The sequence below is a fragment of the Hyperoodon ampullatus genome (genome assembly GCF_949752795.1).
Source record: "Hyperoodon ampullatus genome assembly, chromosome: 2".
NCBI classification, from domain to species: Eukaryota; Metazoa; Chordata; class Mammalia; order Artiodactyla; family Ziphiidae; genus Hyperoodon; species Hyperoodon ampullatus.
In genome coordinates, this window is record NC_136915.1 from 16,960,812 (window position 1) to 16,983,915 (window position 23,104).

Genomic DNA, 23,104 nt, shown 5'->3' on the forward strand with positions numbered 1-23,104 from the left:
ACATTGATCAATGTGAAAAGGGGCCCAAAGGAGTCGTGCATCTTCAGAATTGAATGAGATCATAATGTTTTTGGCCTATTCCCAAAGCTAAGACATCTCTGTGTTTATAGTTGGAGAGAAGGGGCTAGTGGAGTGGTTTTATAAATAAGATTAGTTATTATAGCTATAACTGAAGTCTCCAGGCAGGAGGCTTTATGATTCAGTCAGTGCTATACTGCCTCCTTTTTACTTGCAGCACCTGACTAGCATCCCATTCTTGATGCTTTCAAACAAATATAAAAATCTTCGCAACTGTTTAGATAAAACTGGAAAAAAAAAAAAAAAAAAAAAAAAGCCAAAGCTGACCATAAAAAAAGAAAGAGGGCTGGGGTGGGGGGAGAAAAAAGGACAAGTATAGATTATACGGTTCAGGGAAGTCCAGAATTATCGGGGAAATTAAAATGGCTGGGAGGGAGGGTGCGGGGCGAGGGGCAGGCACCAAGAAGAGCACCTAAAGCTAACAAATGGCTAAACCGGTTTAGTTATATTCCCTCCCCATAATGTTCATAGGGGAGGAAAAAAATGTAATTGTAAAAGCATCAAACTAAAACAAATGCACACTGACCTTAGAAAATAAGATTTTGAGTTTCATCATGATACCCTTTTTTCCTATAAAATTTACTTTTTTGCTTTGAAAGATTTCTTCATGGTGGATTTGCCCTTGCCAGGCAATTTCACTTCCTTTCTCACACTGGCTGCAGGCTTCTTTGAAGAGCTACCACTAGGTTTTTTGATGACTGGGGGTGAGGGTCTGGCTTTCTTGGCAGGAGTTTTGGCCTTAGGGGGGGCTTTCTTGGGCAGGGGCCTAGCTTTCCCTCGCTGGGCAGCTGGGACTTTAGGTGCAGGCTTGGACCCTCTCTGCTTCATGGATGCAGCCTTCCCTGGCGACTTGGCTGGGGTTTTCTTCTGCAACCTGTGAGAACCAAAGAGCAAAGGCAATGACTTAGTACTTGAGAGATTCACTTCACCAGGATGACCAGATACTTTGCCAAAAAAGAAACAGCACAGGCAGAAGTCACCTAGGTTAAGAAGAGGAATGTGGGTTATTACTTTTTACCTAAAGGCTTTACTAAAATTGTATAAAAACTCAACCAATTCCTGAAGACTACACATAATTCCATGTTTTTCCTAGAAAAATATGCAATTCTTTTTCTTCAAATAATCAGACAAACTATGGATATATATATATATACACACACACACACACACGTTTGACCAAAGAGTTATTACATATTCACAGTGTTTCACAAGTTTAGAGCCTCTAAATGCTCAAGAACAGGACAAATTCAAATGTTACACAAAGAATCTGAGAAGGATCCTGAACTGTTAACACACTTTTCACAGCCTCTCTCCTAGCGCTGTCATTTTCAGCTCTAAGGAGGGTTTTCCACACGTCCCCACCTTCTCTTAGGTGGTGGCTCTTCATCCTCAGAGTCCTCCTCTGATGACTCATCTTCATCTTCATCCTCATCTTTAGAATCATCTGGCTCTTTCTTTGGAAACAGAACTCCTGGGCTAGTAAGAAAAAAGTTAGGTAAAGAGAAATCCCATCAGGACAAGGAAAAGAATGTGAACCTAGATATGCTCTTCCCTGGAGATAACCCACTTCCTCCCACCCTCCCCAATTATGTCAAGTTAGGTTACAAATATCAGGTACAATTTAACCTATTTTGAACAAACATATGAAGTTAGGACAAATCTATAAAAGTCCCAGACCATACCTCATTCCCTTCCTCCCTCCATTTAATAAAACTGATACTTTCATCATTTATTTAGTAAACGATTATTGAAGCTCCTGACATGTGTTTGGCACTGTTATCAGCCACTGAATATACAGCAGTGAATGGTCTATACAGCGGTGAATAGCCTACACAGCAGTATATATTTTTTGCCTTTATGATACTGGCAAAAGACCTCAAAAGTGTCATAAAGCCTGAATCTCTTCAAAGTTTTTGAGAAATTCAGCAAGGATATTCTAAATTTTCTTTGTCCTTAATGGTAGAAAACTTGATCCCACTGATTAATAAGTCCTTAAATTATAACACTGTACGTGCATGATTTTAAGAATATTTAAACATTTGAAAAACTCAAATAATAAACATTCAATCAAGTAACACTTATGTTTATACACCAAGAGCAATGTAAGAAAGCTACACTATACTGCTGAAATAGGTTTCAGTGGTACATGTCATGGCACTTTATTAGAAACGAAAGTGTAAGAAGGCGAAAGCACGGGTACACAGAAAAATGCTTGGTCCATAGGAGGTGCTCAATACATTTTTTTGGTTAAATGAATAAATATGTATAAGAGACAAGTTTTCAAATAAATAGCCTTGTCTCTATAGTATGAAGAGGCAGATTAGGATTCTTAGAAGTAGTCAGTGCTCTCCCTACTTGGTGCTGGACCATTAAAACATATGTAATCCTCTAGTAATCTTCCTGTCATTACCATGTACTTTATTCTTTTTTTTTTTTTTTTTTTTTTTTTTTTGCGGTACGCGGGCCTCTCACTGTTGTGGCCTCTCCCGTTGCGGAGCACAGGCTCCGGACGTGCAGGCTCAGCGGCCATGGCTCACGGGCCCAGCCGCTCTGCGGCATGTGGGATCTTCCCGGACCGGGGCACAAACCCGTGTCCCCTGCATCGGCAGGCGGACTCTCAACCACTGCGCCACCAGGGAAGCCCGTACTTTATTCTTTATTAGAAGGAATGAACATCTAAATGACTGGCCAAGGATCTCAAAGAAAATTCAACGCTTGATTTCAGCAACACTCGCCTAACAGTAAGTTCCAGCAGGATAGCCCCAATCCCCCTGTTCTTATATGAAAACCTTCAGCTCTAAAAACAATACTGCCTTAAGTAGTCTTTATTTTCAAGTATATTCAGTTCAGTATAACAATAATAAGGGCAAAATAAGTTAAGCCAAACCTGTAATCTGGAGTCAGATTTTAAATTTGCAATGACCAATACTTCACATTATGGGCTAAGTGCTTACCTGGGGTAATAGGGAAAACAGAGCTGGAAGGTGCCACTGAATCCTTTACCAGAGATCTGTTCCATCCACCCATTCTTTTCGCATCTCTGTAGGGTTTTCTTCAGCAAATGCACTGAACAGTAAAGTCAGAAATGAAGAAAGTACTTATTTATTCAGATTTGATAATTCCCTCAACCACAATCAGTTATACATCAATTTATTGTCCTTACATGTGCTAAGTGAATCCCTTGTGGTCATAGGGATTTTTAATTAATTCACTAAATTATTATTAAGTGTCCATAAATTTGGAAAGAGTTAAATTATAATGGGAAGAGACTTTACAGACCATTGTGTCAAATTCCTCATTGCACAGGAAGTGGAATAGCAGCCAAGGGTGGCTAATGACTTGCCCTACAGTCGCACATAAATGGTTAATCGCCAACTTAAAACTCAATCTCTCATTTCTATTCATTCAAACATCTACTGAGTGCCTATAAGTACTGATAAGCATTTAGAAGGATATCTATAAAGAGAAAACCAATTTCTCAAGAATCAGCAAACAGTAACAAAACAATATCATGGCTCCTAAAGGCCTCAGCAATTCTCATCTTTCATATAAAAACACATAAAAATACATTTTATAGTGATTCAGTGTCCAAATAAATAGCTGCCACAATTATTAGTGACACTGAAAAGGTTAATAACCAAATTCATCTTCTCTTATAACACTTGGTCAAAAGAGAAAACCACAGAATAATCTACAGGGTCAATAGGCACAATTAAACGCAGTATATATCTTAAGTAAAGAAAGAGAAAAAACAGCCATACAGGGGCTTCCCTGGTGCCGCAGTGGTTAAGAATCCACCCGCCAATGCAGGGGACACGGGTTTGAGTCCTGTTCCGGGAAGATCCCACATACTGTGGAGCAGCCAAGCCCGTGCACCACAACTACTGAGCCTGAGCTCTAGAGCCCACGAGCCACAACTACTGAAGCCTGCGCGCTTAGAGCCCATGCCCCACAACGAGAGAAGTCACCGCAATGAGAAGCCCACGCACTGCAACCAAGAGCAGCCCCCGCTCGCTGCAACTAGAGAAAGCCTGCGTGCAGCAACGAAGACCCAATGCAGCCGACAATAAATAAATAAATTTATTTAAAAAAAAAAGACTTCAAAATTAGCTTTTCATCTAAAACAATATATTCTAGTTTGCATTTTCTGTTACTTAATTTTCATATTCCTCACCCTACACCATTGTGCCTACTCTCATAGTTCACTGAGAAAATATACACTCTCACTAATCTGTATGTGACAATGCTGCTAAGGCAAGGTTTCTAATCTCAAATCACCACCTGACAGGGTAAATATACTTTACTGAAAAGAAGTATATTCTGTTTAGGGCTTAAGTCAATAAGAAATAACCTAAGTGGGAAGTATTTTACAACAACGACTTGGTTTCAGGGTGATATTAGATGTTCTGGTAAACATTCACAAGTAGGTGAAAAGATACTATACTTGAGAGGTGTTTCAAACCTAGCAATTTGTCTCTATTATAATAAAAATAAATATCAGAAAAATCTTTACAGCAAAGTAAAATCAAATTCTGATCCTCAGCAGACACTGTAAATCAAGGATAAGTCTTGATTTTTTTTTGTAAATAATAAATAAGTTTGTAAAGTTGTTCCCTCTTGGTTTTCAGTCAGTAGTTAGTGCTTTATCATTAACAGCATGATCTTTAGGGATCCTTTCACAAGACAATCCCCTGGATCCCCGTTAAATGTGCTCAACTCTGAGTCTTACTTTGATAGTTAGAATTGGTCCCTGGGTGGTTCTCCAGGACATACTTCTTCAGAGCAGTGGTGGAGCAGGTCTTCGGCTCATTCATGGCAGCAATTGCAGACAAGATTGCATATTCCATCAGGCTTCCACCAAGCAGGGGTTTCTCCCCTGATTTCTTCAGCTGTTTTCCAAGGAGGAAGAGAAAAGCATCAAGACAACACTCTCCCAAAGCAGGTCAAGACAAGACTCCTCTGCACCAGGTGGGTCGGAGTTCCTGCATTAGCACAGATACGTTTTACAATGAATTGTCAGGTTAGGGACTTTCTCTTCCCACTCTTCAGGTATTCAACCTAACTGAGGAGTCCCAACCCTCCTAGGGATGTTTTCTCCTTCTATCCACCCCTCCATCCAACTGAAAATAGCAAAAGCCAACCTAACCCCAAAAAAGTGACAGCTCCATTCCAATAAGGAGGTTAACTTGTTATGACCCCAATAAATGAACACTTTTGAGAATACTTCCTTTTTTCTGAATCTGAAAGATGGAGTATTATTATAAAAATAATAAATAGCCTTTTTAATCCTGTAAGGAAAACGGCTAAGGAAAAGTTTGATAAATATTTAGGGTATCATACAAAAGAAAATTATATAGCATACTTCAAGGACAAAAGGCTGGGGAACAAAGGTTAGCACCAATAAGCAAAAAGGTTAAAGGACAAACTGAGGTATGGTCTACAATAGTAAGTCTCAAAAGAAAGGTCCACAAACCCCCTGGGGTTCCTGAGATCCCTTCAGAGGATCTGCAAGGTTAAAACTATTTTCATAATAATACTAAGATGTGATTTGCCTTTTTCACTGTGATGACATTTGCACTAATGGTGGAAAAACAATGATGGGTAAACCGCTGCTACCTGTGGAGGCACAGAAATGTACCAGTAGTTACTGCATTCTTTACTGCAATACGCTTATGGTTAAAAGAAAAAAGAAACAAAAAAAAACCCAGTTTCACTTAGGAATGTCCTCGATATAAAAATGATTTTATTAAATCTCAACTCCAATGCATATCTTTTTGATACTTTGATGGGGCAAAGTGAGAAGAATTTATAAAGCATGTCAGCTGCATCTGGAGGGATGGTGGTAGTCTCAAGAAAAGCACCCAGTGATTGAGTTGTGAGCTGAATTAGCTGCATTTTTTATGGAATACCCTTTTTATTTGAAGGAACAATTAACCAATAAACTATGGTTAATCAGACTTGGGTATCTGGTAGTCATTTTCTTGAAAATGAGTTAAGTGAGCCCATCATATCAAGGAAAACAACTAAGAGTATTTGTTGCCAATGATAAGTTCAACTTTTCAAGAGAAAATTTAAATTGTGGAAAACTTGTCCTACCATCATGAGCACAATAATTTCCCAATACTTAAACACTGTTCTGATGAGATCAGTGGGTGATATTAATGAATATGATTTTTGTTACTGTTTGATGAAATGTGCCAATATTTTAACAACTGCATAATTCAATGAACTACTATTCTTCAAATGACCAAGTGATATAATTATGTCTAAAAGATACACTCAAAGTTCAAGACAGGCCAAAGGATTTTGAGATAACAGAGTACAACGAGTTCATTGATACGGTTTCAGGTTCCACATAGCACCTTTAACGTACTTTAATACCACAAAATCAATTAATGTAATATCATATTAACAGAATAAAGGACAAAAGCCATATGATCATCTCAAGAGTTTTAGAAAAAGCATTTGACAAATCCAACAGCCATTCATAATAAACTTCCAACAAACTAGTAACAGAAGAGAACTTTCTCAATCTGATAATAGGCATCTATGAAAAACTCACAGCTTTAACGGTGAAAGAATGAATGTTTTCCCTTTAAGATGGGTAAAAAGGTGAAGACATCTACTGTCATCACTGCACTGGAAGTTCTATCCAGTGCAATCAGGCATGGAGAAAAAAAAAAGAAAAAGACATCCAGATTGGAAAGGAAGAAGTAAAATGGTCTATTTGCAGATGACATTATCCTGTATGTAGAAAATCCTAGGGAATCCACCCCAAAATCCCAAGGAACCCACAAAATCTCTAGAACTGGGCTTCCTTGGTGGCGCAGTGGTTAAGAATCTGCCTGCTAATGCAGGGGACACGGGTTCAAGCCCTGGTCCAGGAGGATCCCACATGCCGCGGAGCAACTAAGCCCGTGCACCACAACTACTGAAGCCCGTGTGCCTAGAGCCCATGCTCCACAACAAGAGAAGCCACCCCAATGAGAAGCCCATGTACCAAAAAGAGGAGTGGCCCCCGCTCACCATAACTAGAGAATGCCCGCATGCAGCAATGAAGACGCAAGGCAGTCAAAAATAAAATAAAAGTTAAAAAAAAAATTTATAGAAAAAAACACTCTAGAACTAGTATATGAGTTCAGCAAGTCGCAGGATACAAGATCAAAAGACAAACCAACTGTATTTCTATAGGCTAGCGCTGAGCAATCTGAAAATGAAAATAAGAAAATTCCATTCACAACAGCATGGAAAAAGAGTAAAATATTGAGGAATAAATTTAACAAAAGAAATATAAGACCTGTACACTGAAAACTACAAAACACTGCTGAGAGAAGTTAAAGATCTAAATAAATGAAGAGGCAGTGAATGTCCATGGATAGGAAAACTCAACATTGTAAAGACAGTGATTCTTCCCAATTGATCTATAGGTTCAATGCAATCCCTACCAAAATCCTAGCTGGACTTTTTGTGAAAATTGACAAGTGAATCCTAAAATTCATACGGAAATGCACAAGATCCAGAATAGTCAAAATAATTTTGAAAAAGAAAAAGTCGAGGACTTATATTTCCCAACTTCAAAACTTACTACAAAGCTACAGTCATCAAGACAGCGTGATCGTGGAATGAGGATTCACATACAGATCAATGGAACAGAACTGAATCCAGAAATAAACCCTTACATTCATGGTCAATTAAGTTGTGATAAAGGTACCAAGGCAATTCAGTGAGAAAGGGACAGTCTTTTCAATAAATGGTTTTGGGACAATTGGATGTCCACATGCAAAAACATGAATTTATAACCCCCACCTCACACCATAAACAAAACTTAACTCAAAATGGATCACAGACCTAAATGTAAGAGCTAAAGCCATAAAACTCTTAAAAGAAAAATAGGAGTAAATCTTCCTGATCTTAAGCTAGGCAATAATTTATTAGATATGTCACCAATAACACAAGCAACTAAAAAAATGATAAACTGGACTTCATCAAAATTAAACAGTTGTGCTTCAAAAGGCACCATTAAGAAAGTGAAAGAATGGGTTTAGGAGAAAATATTTGCAAATCGTGTATCTGATGAGGAACTTGTATCTAGTTATATAACTCATAACTCAATAATAAAACAAACAGCTCAATTTTAAAAATAGACCAAGGATTTGAATAGACATTTACCAAAGAAGATAAATAAATGTCCATTAAGCACATGAAAAAATGGTCAACGTCAGTAGTCTTAGGGGAATGCCAACCAAAACCACGAGACACCACTTTGTATTCACTAGTATGGCTATAATTTAAAAAAGACAATAAACATGTTGGCAAAGATAAGGAGAAACTGGAACCCTTATACATACATTGTTGGTGGGAATGCAAAATGATGCAGCCACTTGGGCAGTTTCTTAAAACAAATTTACCATATAGTCCAGGCAGTCCACACTCCTAGTTATATACCCAAGGGAAATAAAAATGTATATCTGCACAAAGATTTGGACATAAATGTTCATAGGCAACATTAACCATAATAGCTAAAAAGTGGAAATAACCCAACTTGTGAATGGATAAACAAAGTGTGTCAGATCCATACAGTGGAATACTATTTGGCAATAAAAGGAATGAAAGTACTGATTCATGCTGCAACATGGATAAACCTAAAAAAATACTATGCTAAGTGAAAGACGTCAGACACAAAAGACCACATAATGTATGATTTTACCTACATGAAATATGTAAAAAGGCAAATCTATACAGAGAAAAAATAGATCAACAGGTTGGATGGGGATGGGAACAGGGAGTGATGCAAACGGGCCCAAGAGATCTTTTTTGGGTGATGGAAATGCTCTAAAACTGGACACTGGTGATGGTTATACAACACTGTAAATTTACTAAGAATCACTAAATTATACATTGTAACATAAAATGATTGTATCTTATGGTGTATAAATCATACTTCAATAAAGTTATTACAAAAAACTATCATTTGGTGAGCTTTGGTATACTATCAAAGAATAGTATCAACCTCTATCTGAAAATTATCTTAAAATACTCCACATTTGGGCCTCCCTGGTGGCGCAGTGGTTGAGAGTCCGCCTGCCGATGCAGGGGATACGGGTTCGTGCCCCGGTCTGGGAGGATCCCATATGCCGCGGAGCGGCTGGGCCCGTGAGCCATGGCTGCTGAGCCTGCGCATCCGGAGCCTGTGCTCCGCAACGGGAGAGGCCACAACAGTGAGAGGCCCGCGTACCACAAAAAAAAAAAAAAAAAAAAAAAAAAAAAAAAAAATACTCCACATTTATCTAACTGTACTCCTGTGGGAGCTGGATTTTCCTCATAGATGTAACCCAAAATATATTAAAACAGATACCAGCTGTCTTCTATTAAGCTAGACAGTAAAGACTTTTGTAAAAATGTAATAGATAGTAACCCTCTTCTCATTAAAATTTTTTTTATTTTGGGAAATACAGGTTTTTTTTTGGTCGTGCCATGTGGCATATGCAGAATCTTAGTTCCCTGAGCAGGGATCAAACCCATATCCCCTGCATTGGGAGCACAGAGCCTTAACCACTGGACCTCCAGGGAAGTCCCATGGGAAATACAGTTTTCATAAAAAGTGTTATGTATGTTACATGCAATGGGTTTATTATTTTTTAAATGAATTAATATTTAAAATTTTCCTCTGGTGTAATTTCTAATATGGTAAATATTGCTGTGCATAACCCACATAAACAAAAGCTCCTGGGGCCCTCAATACATTTTTGGAGTATAAGGAGATCCTGAAACCACAACTTTTGAGAACTACTTCTCTACAACCAAGCCTTTTTAGCCTCTAACCTGGAATGTCCCAGAAGCACCTTTGCCAGTGATTTGTTCTAACTGGCCTCTCTCTACTGCTCTCTGCAGAGCATTCTTCAACAGCTGAGGCCTGCAGAGAAAACATAAAATAACAATAAATATATTAATGAAGGTAAGATTTGAAGAAAACAGAACCAGGGTTATTCTAAAGAACTAAAGTTCTGATTCCTATTATATGTGTAGTACTTTGTTAAAACAGTAAAGTAATAAATTGTTGGCACCCTTAATAAGTGGTATTTTTTTTCTTCAAGCAAAGAAGCTAAGTCATTACCTGTACATACAGAACCATGAATCATACAGAACCAATTTCCAACTTGCCAAGGCACTCCAAAAGCCTCTTTTTTACCATCAGACTACAATAGCAACCAAACTTTGTAATCAAGCAAAGAATGGATATCTTTAACGTCCCATCTAATTCTGATATTCTCTGCAGCAAAATTCCTGATTTTTTACAAGTATATACACATTAACAAAAAATTGAGTTGTTTTTTACAAACCAGTATCTAAAGTCAGCCTAATAAAACAAAATTCCCTGAGAAAGAAAACTGGTTGTTTTTAACATAGTATCTCTGCATTAAGAGGGTTGTATTAAAAAAAGTAAAAACAAAAACAAAAAACTAGGTCATCAAAACCAAACGGTGGGCAAGAAGAAATTGAATATCATTAAAAACATAAGAACAGGAATTCCCTGGTGGTCCAGTGGTAAAGAATTCGCCTTCCAATGCAGGGGATGCAGGTTTGATCCCTGGTCCGGGAACTAAGATCCCACATGCCACAACTAAGCCCGGGTGCCACAACTACTGAGCTTGTGCGCCTCAATGAGAGAGCCCGCGTGCTGCAAACTACAGAGTCCACACGCTCTGGAGCCTGCGTGCCACGCTAGAGAGAGAAAACCTGCACATCACAACTAGAGAGAAGCCCGTGTGCTGCAACCAAGGCCCAACACAGCCAAAAAAATAAAAGTAAATAAAATAAAATATTAAAACAAAAACAAAACAGAAACACATAAGAACAAAGTGTTGAGGCAAAAGCTGCTCTGTCAAGGAGCAATGGTCTGAACGGTGGGTGAAGAATGTCAGGTGCAGGGAGAAATCAATCAAGCTAGCTTAGGGCTTAAAGGGGTCTGTGGTATGGAACAAGACAAAATGGAAAGCTATACACCCAGGCCAACAACAGGACATCTGAAGAAAGGGTTAATCGTAACCCAAAAGTTAAGAGATGTGTTTTGCCACACCTCCCCAGAATTACTAGAATAGCACCCAAGGAGCAGAAAATCATGAGACTTCTTTGAAACTGGTTACTTGATAAGTTAAGTTGAAAAGATTAACAACTTGGCAGCCCACTGAGGGCCAGAATGATGAGGGCCAAACTATTACCACTTGGGGTGCTTTATCGAGCTTTGATACTTTTGTTTGGAGAAGAAATTTTGAATCTTTTCTCTAACCACTAAACATTACAGCCTGAGCTGACACTAGAGTTATTAATTACATTATCCGCATGTTTGGGGTAGAAGGGTGGAGGGGATCCCCTGTTCTAACAGGATGCTAAAGAGCAGAAACCATGCTATCAAATCTTGTACATCCTGACACTCCAAATGAAGAAACTCCCTCTCCGCCAAATCACAATGCAAGTATTCCTAGGCCAGTGCTATTCCATTCAGGACAAATATGATTTATGCCATAACCCAAAACACACTCAAAGTCATTCACCCCACAAGTATTTACTGAGTATTTATTATGGTTATGCAGGAATAAACACTTAGATCTAGTCACTGGACTCGAGGAATTTAAGAGATGATGAATACGTAATAATTATGGTAGAGAATAAGGTTCAGGGTTGAAGCATGTGCATAGAGCTTTGGGAACACAATTGAAGTTAGATTCCAATGGAGGACCATACAGCTTAAGTTAAACAGTGAAACCCTAGTCTCTTGTATCAAATTAAACAACTAATCTGAGAAGAATCTTCTGGGTTTTTTTTTTGGCCATGCTGCGATGCTTGCGGGATCCTAGTTCCTCAACCAGGGATCGAACCCAGGCCCTTGGCAGTGAAAGCTTGGAGTCTTAACCACTGGACCGCCAGGGAATTCCCTGAGAAGAGTCTTCTTAATGAAGGTTCAAATGCTTCAGGAATGAGCTATCAGTTAAATTGGTTCCCTTAACATTTTTGTTTTCTCAGCAATACCAGTCATTACCTTAGCATACACCTTATCCTGGGCCTTTAGAAAGCTCACAGTTCTATCACTCACTCCTACCTTCAGGTAAAACCACACTTACCAAGTGCTTCAAAGCTTCTCAGATTGGCCCTTTCTCTCTCATCACTGTTATAACCTTAGTACAAGCCACCATGGTCTCCCTTCTGGAAACTGTGCTTCTGTTTTCATAGTGCACATCACTATTAGGTCAATAAGCCTATAAAGGCCTCCTTTAATATGTTACTCAGTTGATCAGGTGTCAGGTCTTAATGCTCCCACCCAGCTTCAAAGCATTCCATGGCCTGGTGCCAGCCCTTGTTAGTCTAGATCCAGTCAGACACAGGCTTCTTTCCGTTCCGCAAAAAGAATGCCAACTCCTGCCTCTGAAATTTTCTCATGAAGCTCCTTTAAGATGCCTTCTCCACTCTATCATCACATCTAAATTCTACACATTCTCTAGATCCATCTCAATGGGATGGGACCCGACTGGATCCTCATCTTGATTGGATGGGGCTCAATCAATCCCCATCTTTTTAACTCACTGCTAACTCCCAGGCACAACTCCTTTTTCTGAAAAATTCTAGTCTGTATCACACCATTCTGTACTTATGATGGTGCTAAGTGCTGCTGTAAATGTTTTACACGTGTGGAATAAACAAGAGAATACAACAACCCCAAGAAACAGGTACTACTATTGCCCATACTTTACTGAATGGGAAAAGTTAAGTGACAGAAAAATTAAGTCATTTCTCCCAGATCACATAGCCAGGCCGTGGAAGGACCAGGTTATAAACGTGAGCAGTCTGATTCCAGATTTTGCATTTTTACTTACTATGCTAGGTAGGCCTGCACTTTCCAATATAAGACAGCCCTGGACAGTGGAAAAAGCAAGAGGAAAATAATGGAAAAATGAAATAAAGTTCTGCTTTCACCAGTGAATAGCCAAGTAACCCAGGGTAAGATTTTTATCAGGAAAATTGAGGTAGGAATACCTATTTTTAAGTCTATTTTGAGAATTACAGAAAACAATCCAAAATAAAATGTTTTTAAAAGCCCTATACAAATTTATTTTATACAAATTTGTTTATTATAACAAATTTTTATATTTATTGTAACAAGTTTTTCTTTTTAAAAATAAGATGAATAGACCAGTTTAATTAGAAAGCAGGGAATAGTGAGTGATTGTTGGTGGCTATGTTTTTCAATTGTGGAGAAAGTTAGTCTGCACTGAGAGATAAAAACGAAAGCAATGCACAAAGCGAATGGAAGGTAAGGGAGGGAGTGGCAGGAATCTTAAGAGTTACATCAATCTGTTAGAAACGCATGGACAGAATTAAGAAGACCAAAAGACTCTTGAAATTACTTAAAGAGTTTAAACTGTTAAGAAATTAAGGGATCTCCAAAGAAATTAATATGTTTAGAGAAAAGTATAGGGAGTAAAATTGAATCTTGGGCTATGCTCATATTTTGGTATGCACAGAAAGAGAAAAATCAAAGAGAATACGATGAAGTTACACCATACACAAGGATTAGACATTAAAATTTGATTTCTAATGTCATATGACAGAATTACCTTTGACAGCACCTTCTTAGAGGCCAACCCAAAGCCTATGTAAAGCCAACATACCCCATTTTTCTCTAGGGTTGCAAAAAGCATTGTTAACAAATAAAGGAGGTGACTTGCATGTTGTATAAAAACAGTCTTTAAACATTACAATCATTATTTAGTATGGTGTGATGCTCATATCATGAGAACCACGTTGGAATTGAGACTGATTAACAATACTAACATTAGATGAGTTATTATTACGTGCCAGGCACTTTTATTTATTTATTTATTTGGCCGTGCCGGGTCTTAGTTGTGGCACGTGGGATTTTTGTTGTGGCATGCAGCATCTTTTTTTTTTTTTTTAAGTTGTGGCATGTGGACTCTTAGCTGCAGCAGCATTCGGGATCTAGTTCCCTGACCAAGGATCGAGTTCCGGCCCCCTGCATTGGGAGCGCAGTCTTCACTACTGGACCACCAGGGAAGTCTCAGGCACTGTTCTAAGTGCTTAACACATACTAAGGTTCCTAACAACTCTATGACTTACACACTGTTTATCAATGAGGAAACCAAGACACAAAGAGATAACTTATTCAGAGATATAAAGCTAGAAACGACAGACTCAGGATTTAAACATAAGGGTCGGGTTCCAAAGTCTGTGCTCTGTACCACAATGCTCTACAGCCTCCAGTGTATGGTAGCAGAAATTCATGTCTCATCTCATATGCTCCAGGGCAAAAGTTCCTTGAGTGAAACAGCCAGGTGAAGTGCCCATATTAGTTCACTCATTCAACTAATATTTATTGAGCATGTTCTGTGTGCTAGGCTTGGGAAAAACAGAAGTGAACAATATAAAAATCTGCCATTTTAATGGGATAAACAGGTAATTTTAAAAAAGGCAAATAAAATGCATAGTATGTTAGAACATGGTAAGTGCTATGGAGAAAAATAAGGCAGAGAAATAGAATTCTGCATGCTGGGAGAGGAGGGAAAGGTTGCAAATGTAAGTTAAATGGTCCTATCAACCAAATGCAATGAGTGGACCATGTTTGGATATTGACTTGAAAAAAACAACTGTAAAAAGTCATTTTGGAGACAACTGAGGACATCTGAACATGGCCTGGGTACTGGATAATGTTAAGGAATTATTAGTTTAGTTAGGAATTCGGTTAGTATGATGGTTATGTTCTCTCTACATTTATGTGTATGTTTGAAAATTTCCAAAATAAAATGTTAAAAAATGGTACGGTAATCAAGGCAGGCATGTGGTGATGATATGAGAGTAAAAACTTAAAGGAAGTGAAAGAGTGAGCAAGGTGGGTTATGGGGGAAAACCACCCAGGTAAAGGGATCAGCAAGTGTCAAGTCTCTGAGGCCAGTAAGGGAGAGAAGAGTAGTAGGAGGTTAGGTTGGAGATGCAATGGAAGTATAGTGTCTTGTAGGCCATTTTAAAGACTCTAGCTTTAAACTTTTTAACTGTGAGGTGGTTGGAAAGCCACTGGGAGGTCTGAGCAGCAAGGTGGTATGGTCTAACTTACATTTTAAAAGTCTCACTCTCACTGCTATGTTAAGAACAGACTGAAGGGAGGGAGCATGGGAGAAACAGGAGGTTATTGCTCTAATACATGTGAGAGATGATGGTGGCTTCGAAAAGAGTGAAAATAGTGAAGGTAATGAAAAGAGGTCTGTTTACGAATATATTTTAAAGACAAAGTAATTTTTTATAGATTACATTTAGGTGTGAGATAAAGAGACCAGGACAAACCCAAGGTTTTTGGATTCAGCAACTGAAAAGATGATATTGCCACTAACTGAGATGGAGTAGGTATGGGAAGTGCAGGGCCTTTCTGGTGGGGCGGGAGAGACGGGGCAGGAGGGACGGGCGAGGGTCGGGTGGGGGTCAAGAGTTTAGTTTTGGACATGTGAAATTAGCCACACAAGTGGTGATGTCAAATAGGTGTCTGTATATATAAATGTGGAGTTAGGAGGGAGGTATGGGCCAGATTTATATACCTGTATACTAGTATTGTATAGGTGCTATTTAAAGTTTTGAGAATGAATGTGGACAGAAAAGACAAGAGGCCTAAGGTCTAACCACGGGGCACTCGTACATTAAGGAGGCAGGAGATGGGAAATCAGGAATCCTTAGGAGGCTGAGAAAGAACGGGTGGGTAGTGAAGCTGGAGGTAAATCAGAAAGGTGTGTGTGGTGTTCTGAAAGGCAAGTGAAGAAAGTGTTTCAAGCAGGTGGGAGCCATCAACTGTGTCAAATGCTGTAGAAAGACCAGCAAGTCAAGGACTATGAACTGACTACTGTAATTTGCAATGTGGAGGCCCTCAGTGACACTGACAGGACGAAGTACTTCAGGTAAAACGGTGGGGGTAATGTGTGACAAAAGTGGGTTTAAGACAAAGTAGGAGGAGAGAAATTATAGGCAGCAAGTACAGACAGACAACTCATACTTTAAAACTACTTTTCTTGTTCTTTTGTTCGGTCAAGCGCTAAGTATACACTTTCACGTTAAATATGTGCATGGCAGGACTCCACTACAGTCAGTGGTAGAGCAAATCAAAGTAAAGGAAAAAGGAGCTTCAAAGAAAGAAGTTACTATTTAATAAGGTAATAAGAAAAGGTCTTCAGGTTCATCATCATCTATGGGCTGACAACCCACCTATTTTCAGGCAAATTTTGTTTCAACATAAAATGACAACAGGACATGTCCCCAAAGACATGGAGCAAAGTTACACTGCAATCACCAGCATGTCTCATGTAAGTAAAGTAGAACCGTAAGGAAAGAAAAAAGCTGGGGGAAGATACAGTCTCTAGTCACCAAAAACAGAGTAAAAAGAGATAAGAGTGAAATGTATTTCCATCTTTAGATGCGCCAAACAATGCGTATTGGACCCGAAGTTATACCTGTGGCTCCTAATCAGGGTATAAGAAGCATGAAAAAATCCGGATATTAATTTCACATTTTCTGCTTCTATGATTCCCCTTTCTTTGGCACTTTCACTAACTGGCCACTCTGAAGACCACTAAGTGCTCTTCTGAGAATGTGGCTTCTGGGCTGAAACCCCTGCAATTCTAACTGTATGCCTCAGTAATCCAAAGTAAATACCAGTACTAAACTATATCAGGACAATGTGTATCCAATACAGAAACTGTCTGTAGAAAGGACTCTGGATTAAACGCAATTTCCCAGAAGTCAATATAACAAAGAGGTTACACAAACACATTCAAAACACAAACTCTGTGAATTACAAATTTAAACAATGTGTCTGCATGAATCCACAAGCACATGTGACAATCTAATCAGTCTAGATGCTTTTAAGTGGCAATTATTTTACAAATGAATTACTATCAAAGTTCTCTCAGAATTTTACATTAAATGTTTAAATGATGAAAATATTATGCTATTTCTATGTAGAAGTGCTACCAAAGCCTGAAGTCTCCTATGTTCTCAGTTATACCTCTAAATAAAAAATAATGAGCTACCAACCACCTCATTCCCTATTAGGGCGGCTACTATCAAAAAACAAACAAAAAAACACCAGAAATAAGTGTTGGTGAAGATATGGAAAAATCAGAACCCCTGTGCACTGATGGTGGGAATGTAAAATGGTACAGTCACTGTGGAAAACGGTGTGGTGGTTCTTTACATAGTTAAAAATAGAATTATCATATCATCCAGAAATTTTACTTCTGGGTATTTGAAAACAGGGTCTCAAAGAGACATTAGTACACAAATGTTCACAGCAGCATTATTTCACAATAGCTAAAACATGAAAGCAACCCAAGTGTCCAATGACAGATGAATGGACAAACAAAAGGATAGACAAAATGTAGTATATACATACAATGGAATATTATTCAGCCTTAAAAAGAAACGAAATTCTCGAACACGCACAACAACATGGATGAACCTTAAGGACATTATGCTAAGTGAAATAAGCCAGTCACAAAACATACTGTATGATTCTACTTATATGAGGTATGTACCTAGAGTAGTCAAACACTGTACAGACAAAGTAGAATGGTGGCTGCTAGGGACTGGGGGATAAGGGGGAACAGGGAGTTCTTGTTTAATGGGTACAGAGTTACAGTTTTGCAAAATGAAAAGAGTTCTGGAGATGGGTGGTGGCAATGGTAGCACACTATGGAAGTATTTAATACAACTAAACACTGTTACCACTACAAATGGTTAAGAAGGTAAATTTTACATTTATGTATATTTTATCACAACAAAAAAATTAGAAAAAATTTAAAAAATAATAAGCAGCTGAGAGGACATAGTTTAATGCTGAATATTCTAGCAGCTGACATCATGAAAAGAGTTACTCTATCAGAGCCTTGTGAAAGTCAACATGCGGTTTGAGTTTCAAAAAGAAACTACATATGGAGATATGAAAAGGAAAATATAATGGTACAAAAAATAAAACCCACAAAAAAAGCTTTTATTCCTAGCTCAACTGAAAGTCATCCTTACTGAATATTTAATCTTTCTCCTTTCTCATGAAAAAGGGGCTAAGAAGTAACAGACATCTGTGCTTTAAAGTCCAGGCCTCTGGCTCATACCTGATGTCCACTCTAAGTTTAGGGTAATACTGAGACACGTATTTCCTGATGAGACTGTAGGAAGCTTCTTTAGGTTCACAAAGGCGAGTAAAGGCCAGTGGGAGGATATCCTCCAATTTTACTTGTGGTTCTGGATCCACTGCAGAGCTCCTGTTCTGAAATGTAATATCAAAAATTATCATCATTACAGGATATAGAGCTTTCTTTTCTAATGCTTCTATATTCAACTCAAGGGCTTTCCCAAGCTGACTGCCAAATCAAATAAGCAAAAGAAAACTATTCCTTTTTAGCACATTCAAATAATTCATACCACAGTGGTGTAATGTCACTTGAGTGGCAATTTCTTTTGAGATAAAAGTTTCAGGGACTTCCCTGGTTGGCGCAGTGGTTAAGTATCAGCCTGCCAATGCAGGGACACGGGTTTGATCCTTGGTCCGGGAAGATCCCACATGTTGCGGAGCAACAAAGCCCGTGCACCACAACTACTGAGCCTGCGCTCTAGAGCCCATGAGCCACAACTACCGAGCCCACGTGCCACAACTACCGAGCCCACGTGCCACAACTACTGAGCCCGTGTGCCACAACTACTGAAGCCAGCACACCTAGAGCCTGTGCTCCACAACAAAGAGAAGCCACCGCAATGAGAAGCCTGCACACCACAATGAAGAGTAGCTCCTGCTCGCCACAACTAGGAAAGCCCACGTGCAGCAACGAAGACCCAACACAGCCAGAGATTAAAAAAAAAAAAAATTGAACTGGGAGACTTAAAAATATATATAAAAATTAAAAGGTATTAAAAGTCTTAATTCATTCTTCAATAACAAAGAATGAAAAGGATCATGCAGCACCAGACAGCACTGTTCAAAAAAGTTCATTTTGGAAGTCTGAAAGCCTTATAAAGAAAGTACAAAAATCTCCAGTGCTGTAACACTGGAGATGTAGAGGAACAGTCATGATTTCAATTACTGACACAGAGGAAATATTACGTATTTCACTTTATTATCATATACTTTCCATAAAATGAAATTATGTGTCTGGAGGAGGGGGAGTGTTAGTATCTACAAAAAAGAAAAACTGGCTTAAGATAGAGTTTTAGGGTCTAATATTAGGTAAACATGTACTTGTATGTCTCTTCTAGTTTAAAAGGTATTTCACAAAAAAGCAGTATAACTCATACAGCTGCCCATAGTTCAACAGAGGGCAGTTAGGCCCACGGGCTCCGGGGCTGGGGTGCCTGGAGTCGCACACTGTCCCGTCTACTCTCTGGCTGAACCATAATGAGCAAATGAACTATAACCTCTCCAGGCCTTCAGAGAAAGGCTGCATCCTGCACAGTGCACACAGTGAACACTCAGTAAACACTGTATTGTTAGCAGCAGTAATAGTATTACAATGCTCAATCAAACTGGTATAGACTTCTTACCTTTCTGTTTCTGGACTTCTGAGGTGTTTTTCTTGATTTCTGGACCACAATAAAACTCCCGGAAGCACCTTTTCCTTTTACCTAAAGTAAATTAACTTTAGTTGCAATAACAGGTATTTTTATTTTAAATTATTCTGGTACTCATATTGGTAACTTTATACTAGACTAAAGCGAATTACAGGGCACGGTGATGCAAGAACTAATGTAAAGTGCTGCTGAACTCTTCAGAGAAAAAAGAATGGATGAGTCAAAAGACTTGGGATCAAATCCTATTTATGGTACCATTTAGCTATTCAATACTGGACAACCTCATAAACCCTCTGAGCTTTTGTTTCCTCATCTACAAAAATGGTGATACCAGGTTAAACAGTTTACTATAAGCTTTCAAAAAAAAAAAAAGTGAGAAAACCTCTATCTTTAAAGGAAGACAGCTCCTTGGCAAAAGTTCAGGCCTAGTTGATCTCAGGCCACAATGCTTCCTACAGTTTGCCCGTTACAGATTATTACTGCATATGGGAAAGGTTATCTAGCAATTTTAGACATTGCACATGACAGTATGTGGAAGTCTTAGAATATACTTCCACAGTTTACGAAGTGCTGTCATAGAACTTCACATTAACCTGAGTCCTCCACACCTTAGCTTCACCTACACTGCTGTGAATACAGCAATCAAACGGAAATGCTTTCAGCCTATAAACCTGTTGAAGCATCAAACTGAGGGTCAGCCTATGAGGCAAAATAGGTCACAAACTATATTTTCGAAAAGAAAAACATGAAGCCAGCTAATAAACTGTGCTGACATATACTATGATACTAATTATAATGGTTAGATAATATCTTTTAAGCAATGATTATTTTAAAGGCCATTTAAATATCAGTTTTACAACATTTTGAGAAAGGGAGAATGTAAGCTCCATCACAGGACTGTTTTACTCACAGATGGACCCCCAAGCACCTGGCACACAGGACACACTCAATAATATATTTGTGGAGTTAAGTATTTGTTGAAAGTTCCTAAGAGGAATTTAAATGCCTGAGTGGCACAGAATTCTGTATTAATCAAACCATGCAGAAAGATATAGAAAAAAGGCAATAGGACTCTGGGAATGCAGTGAACTAGATCTCCAGAACCATCTTTGCTATTACCATGGGACCCTGGTAGTTACTTCCTCCCTCTGGACCTCTGAAGATTGACAAGAAAGTTCATTCTAGCTTTAGATTTTTATGATCTTAAACAATTTTCTTTTTAAGTTGAGGTATAGTTGATTTACAATATTATATTAGTTTCAGGTTACAATATAGTGATTCAAAAGTTTTATAGATTATACTCCATTTAAAATTATTATAAAATATTGGCTATATTCACTGTGTTGTACAAAATATCCTCATAGCTCTAAGTAAAGTTTTGATGTACTATGCAAAGTAACATGGATTTATGCCTGAAATCAATATTGGTTTTAGTATTATTCTCAATTTATTCAGGTTTATCTGATGCTCCCAAAAGCCTTAATAGTTTCAGCCACTAATAAGTTAAGCTGAACCTATGTGCAAATCTAATTTATAATGATAACCAGTCTAGCCATAGAAGTTAGGCCTTAAAACGAACAACCCCAAGACAAGAACAATTACCTTTTCTGCTGCTGCAGTAACTGGACTCCTCAACCCCACTTCTAATCTGCAGCACTACATAATCTCAAGCACAAGCAGCCCCCCAAAAATCCGATTAAAAGTACAGGCCGCTAGAAAAAAAGTTACATTACCATACTGCTTCTGTTCTCTAGAATAGTTATCTTTAAACTTTTCATCATCATGTTAACTTATTTTAACTAACAAATTCACAAAGCACAAAAAGCCTAAATGTTACTAAATATGGATTTACAGCTAATACATGTTGAAATGATCTTATTACAAACAACCATTTAATACCTGTTTGATAACACCTCTATTTAATTCTCTTTTCAGTGCTTGTTTAAGGAGGTAGCCCCTTCTCTCCAGCTCCAGAGAAGGGTACTTATGGATGATATATTTTCGAATAGCAACCACGGATGCACCACTCTTCTGGAAGCATGCCTAGGAAACAGATTTATCAAACCATACATATTAATTTAAACTAGCTGTTTTTCATGTTTTCTGACACCTATGTTTTCAAAATAAATTATTTTGGAAGTGAACTTGATAATGGATGATAAAAATGGCAGGAAAGAGTGAACAGTATTGCAGGTAACTTCAGTTCATCATGGCTGTGGAGAAATACAGAATTAACAATATTTCTGCAACAATTTTAAATTGTTCAAAACAGCCAAAGAGAAGATACAACATGTGAACAACATTCTGTGTGTTAATGAAGAAGCTCTTTCCATTCTAATTCTATTCTGTATTTAGAAGACAGATCTTTAGCATTAAAGTGAGGAAAGCAGGGCATTTCTATCCCTTGTAGATTCACAGATCTGGCCCATTTTATGGAATGAACTTCAGCACACCAGAAACAGTATTCCTCTGCAGGCTTTGTGTGAATGCCAGCAGATACCATAAGCAAAGATAATCTGAATAAATGGCACAAAACTGGGTTTACAGATGCAAAGCCTTAAGGGGCATTTTGGACAACAATGAGAGCATCCGATTGCAATTTAAAGTGCCCTCTTCCTTTTCCATCCTATTTATCTATATTCCATTTGACTAATGCCCATGGAAAACTGAAGTAGGTCACTGCATCACAAAGGCAGCAATTCTGTTTCAAAAGCTTTATATTTTGAAGCACACAAGCAGCATCTATTATCTAATGAGCTAGTCCACCAATTTTGTGTAGCCATTGTCTATAAAATGACCATAGGATTTACTCACTGTCATTGCATAAAGACTTGGTTGAATGTTATTTTATACACTGACAATAAAGAAAAATAAGTCACAGACAGATGAACCAGAAAAGACTGTACAACACAATTTAATATGGATTGTGTTAAAATGAATCACCTGCTTCAAGTAAATGTCTCTGACCTATTACAACCTACTGAAGTTTTCTCCTGATCTTATAAGAAAACACAGAGTAAAGAAAATCAAGCAGAAAAGCACATTCTAATGCTAAAACAATCCCTTGCTCCACCAAACTGAATAAGATGAAAATAGGTATCAAGATTCCTGTTCAATTCAGAAAATGGTGTCAATGGTCTGAAATCGTGATTTGTTTACACTGCATGGAATACACGATATATATAGAGAGATATATAAATAGATATATAGATATGTATTTCATTTGTACAAATATGCATAATCATATTCAAACTATTTTTCAGGCCTAATTATACTGTTTAAATTTTTTGTTTTATTATCTTAGAATTTTAGTCCCTTCTCCACCCTCACTGTAACCCTGCTCCTCCAAACCTAGACTGAGCGGTCACAAAGTGAAATCCTTGAAGCAAGGCTACACAAAGAAAAGAGATCTCACTAT

The 23,104-nt window shown here is 38.2% G+C and overlaps 1 protein-coding gene across 8 annotated transcripts in view; it reads right to left on the minus strand.

Annotated features, from left to right (window-relative positions):
* Positions 1-657: 657 nt before the first annotated feature.
* HP1BP3 (heterochromatin protein 1 binding protein 3) overlaps positions 658-23,104 on the minus strand; it is a gene marked incomplete at both ends in the record, with an annotated part of 33,119 nt that continues 10,672 nt past the window's right edge. For 4 of the 8 annotated variants that reach the window (XM_079727282.1, XM_079727278.1, XM_079727277.1 and 1 more), the window contains 8 exons: positions 658-952; positions 1,441-1,554; positions 3,033-3,144; positions 4,808-4,967; positions 9,901-9,991; positions 18,237-18,391; positions 19,660-19,740; positions 21,586-21,729. In XM_079727282.1, coding sequence (XP_079583408.1) covers positions 658-952; positions 1,441-1,554; positions 3,033-3,144; positions 4,808-4,967; positions 9,901-9,991; positions 18,237-18,391; positions 19,660-19,740; positions 21,586-21,729 — 1,152 coding nt within the window. The remainder of the gene's footprint in view (positions 953-1,440; positions 1,555-3,032; positions 3,145-4,807; positions 4,968-9,900; positions 9,992-18,236; positions 18,392-19,659; positions 19,741-21,585; positions 21,730-23,104) is intronic. The other 4 variants (XM_079727281.1, XM_079727279.1, XM_079727280.1 and 1 more) reach the window with 2 other exon arrangements.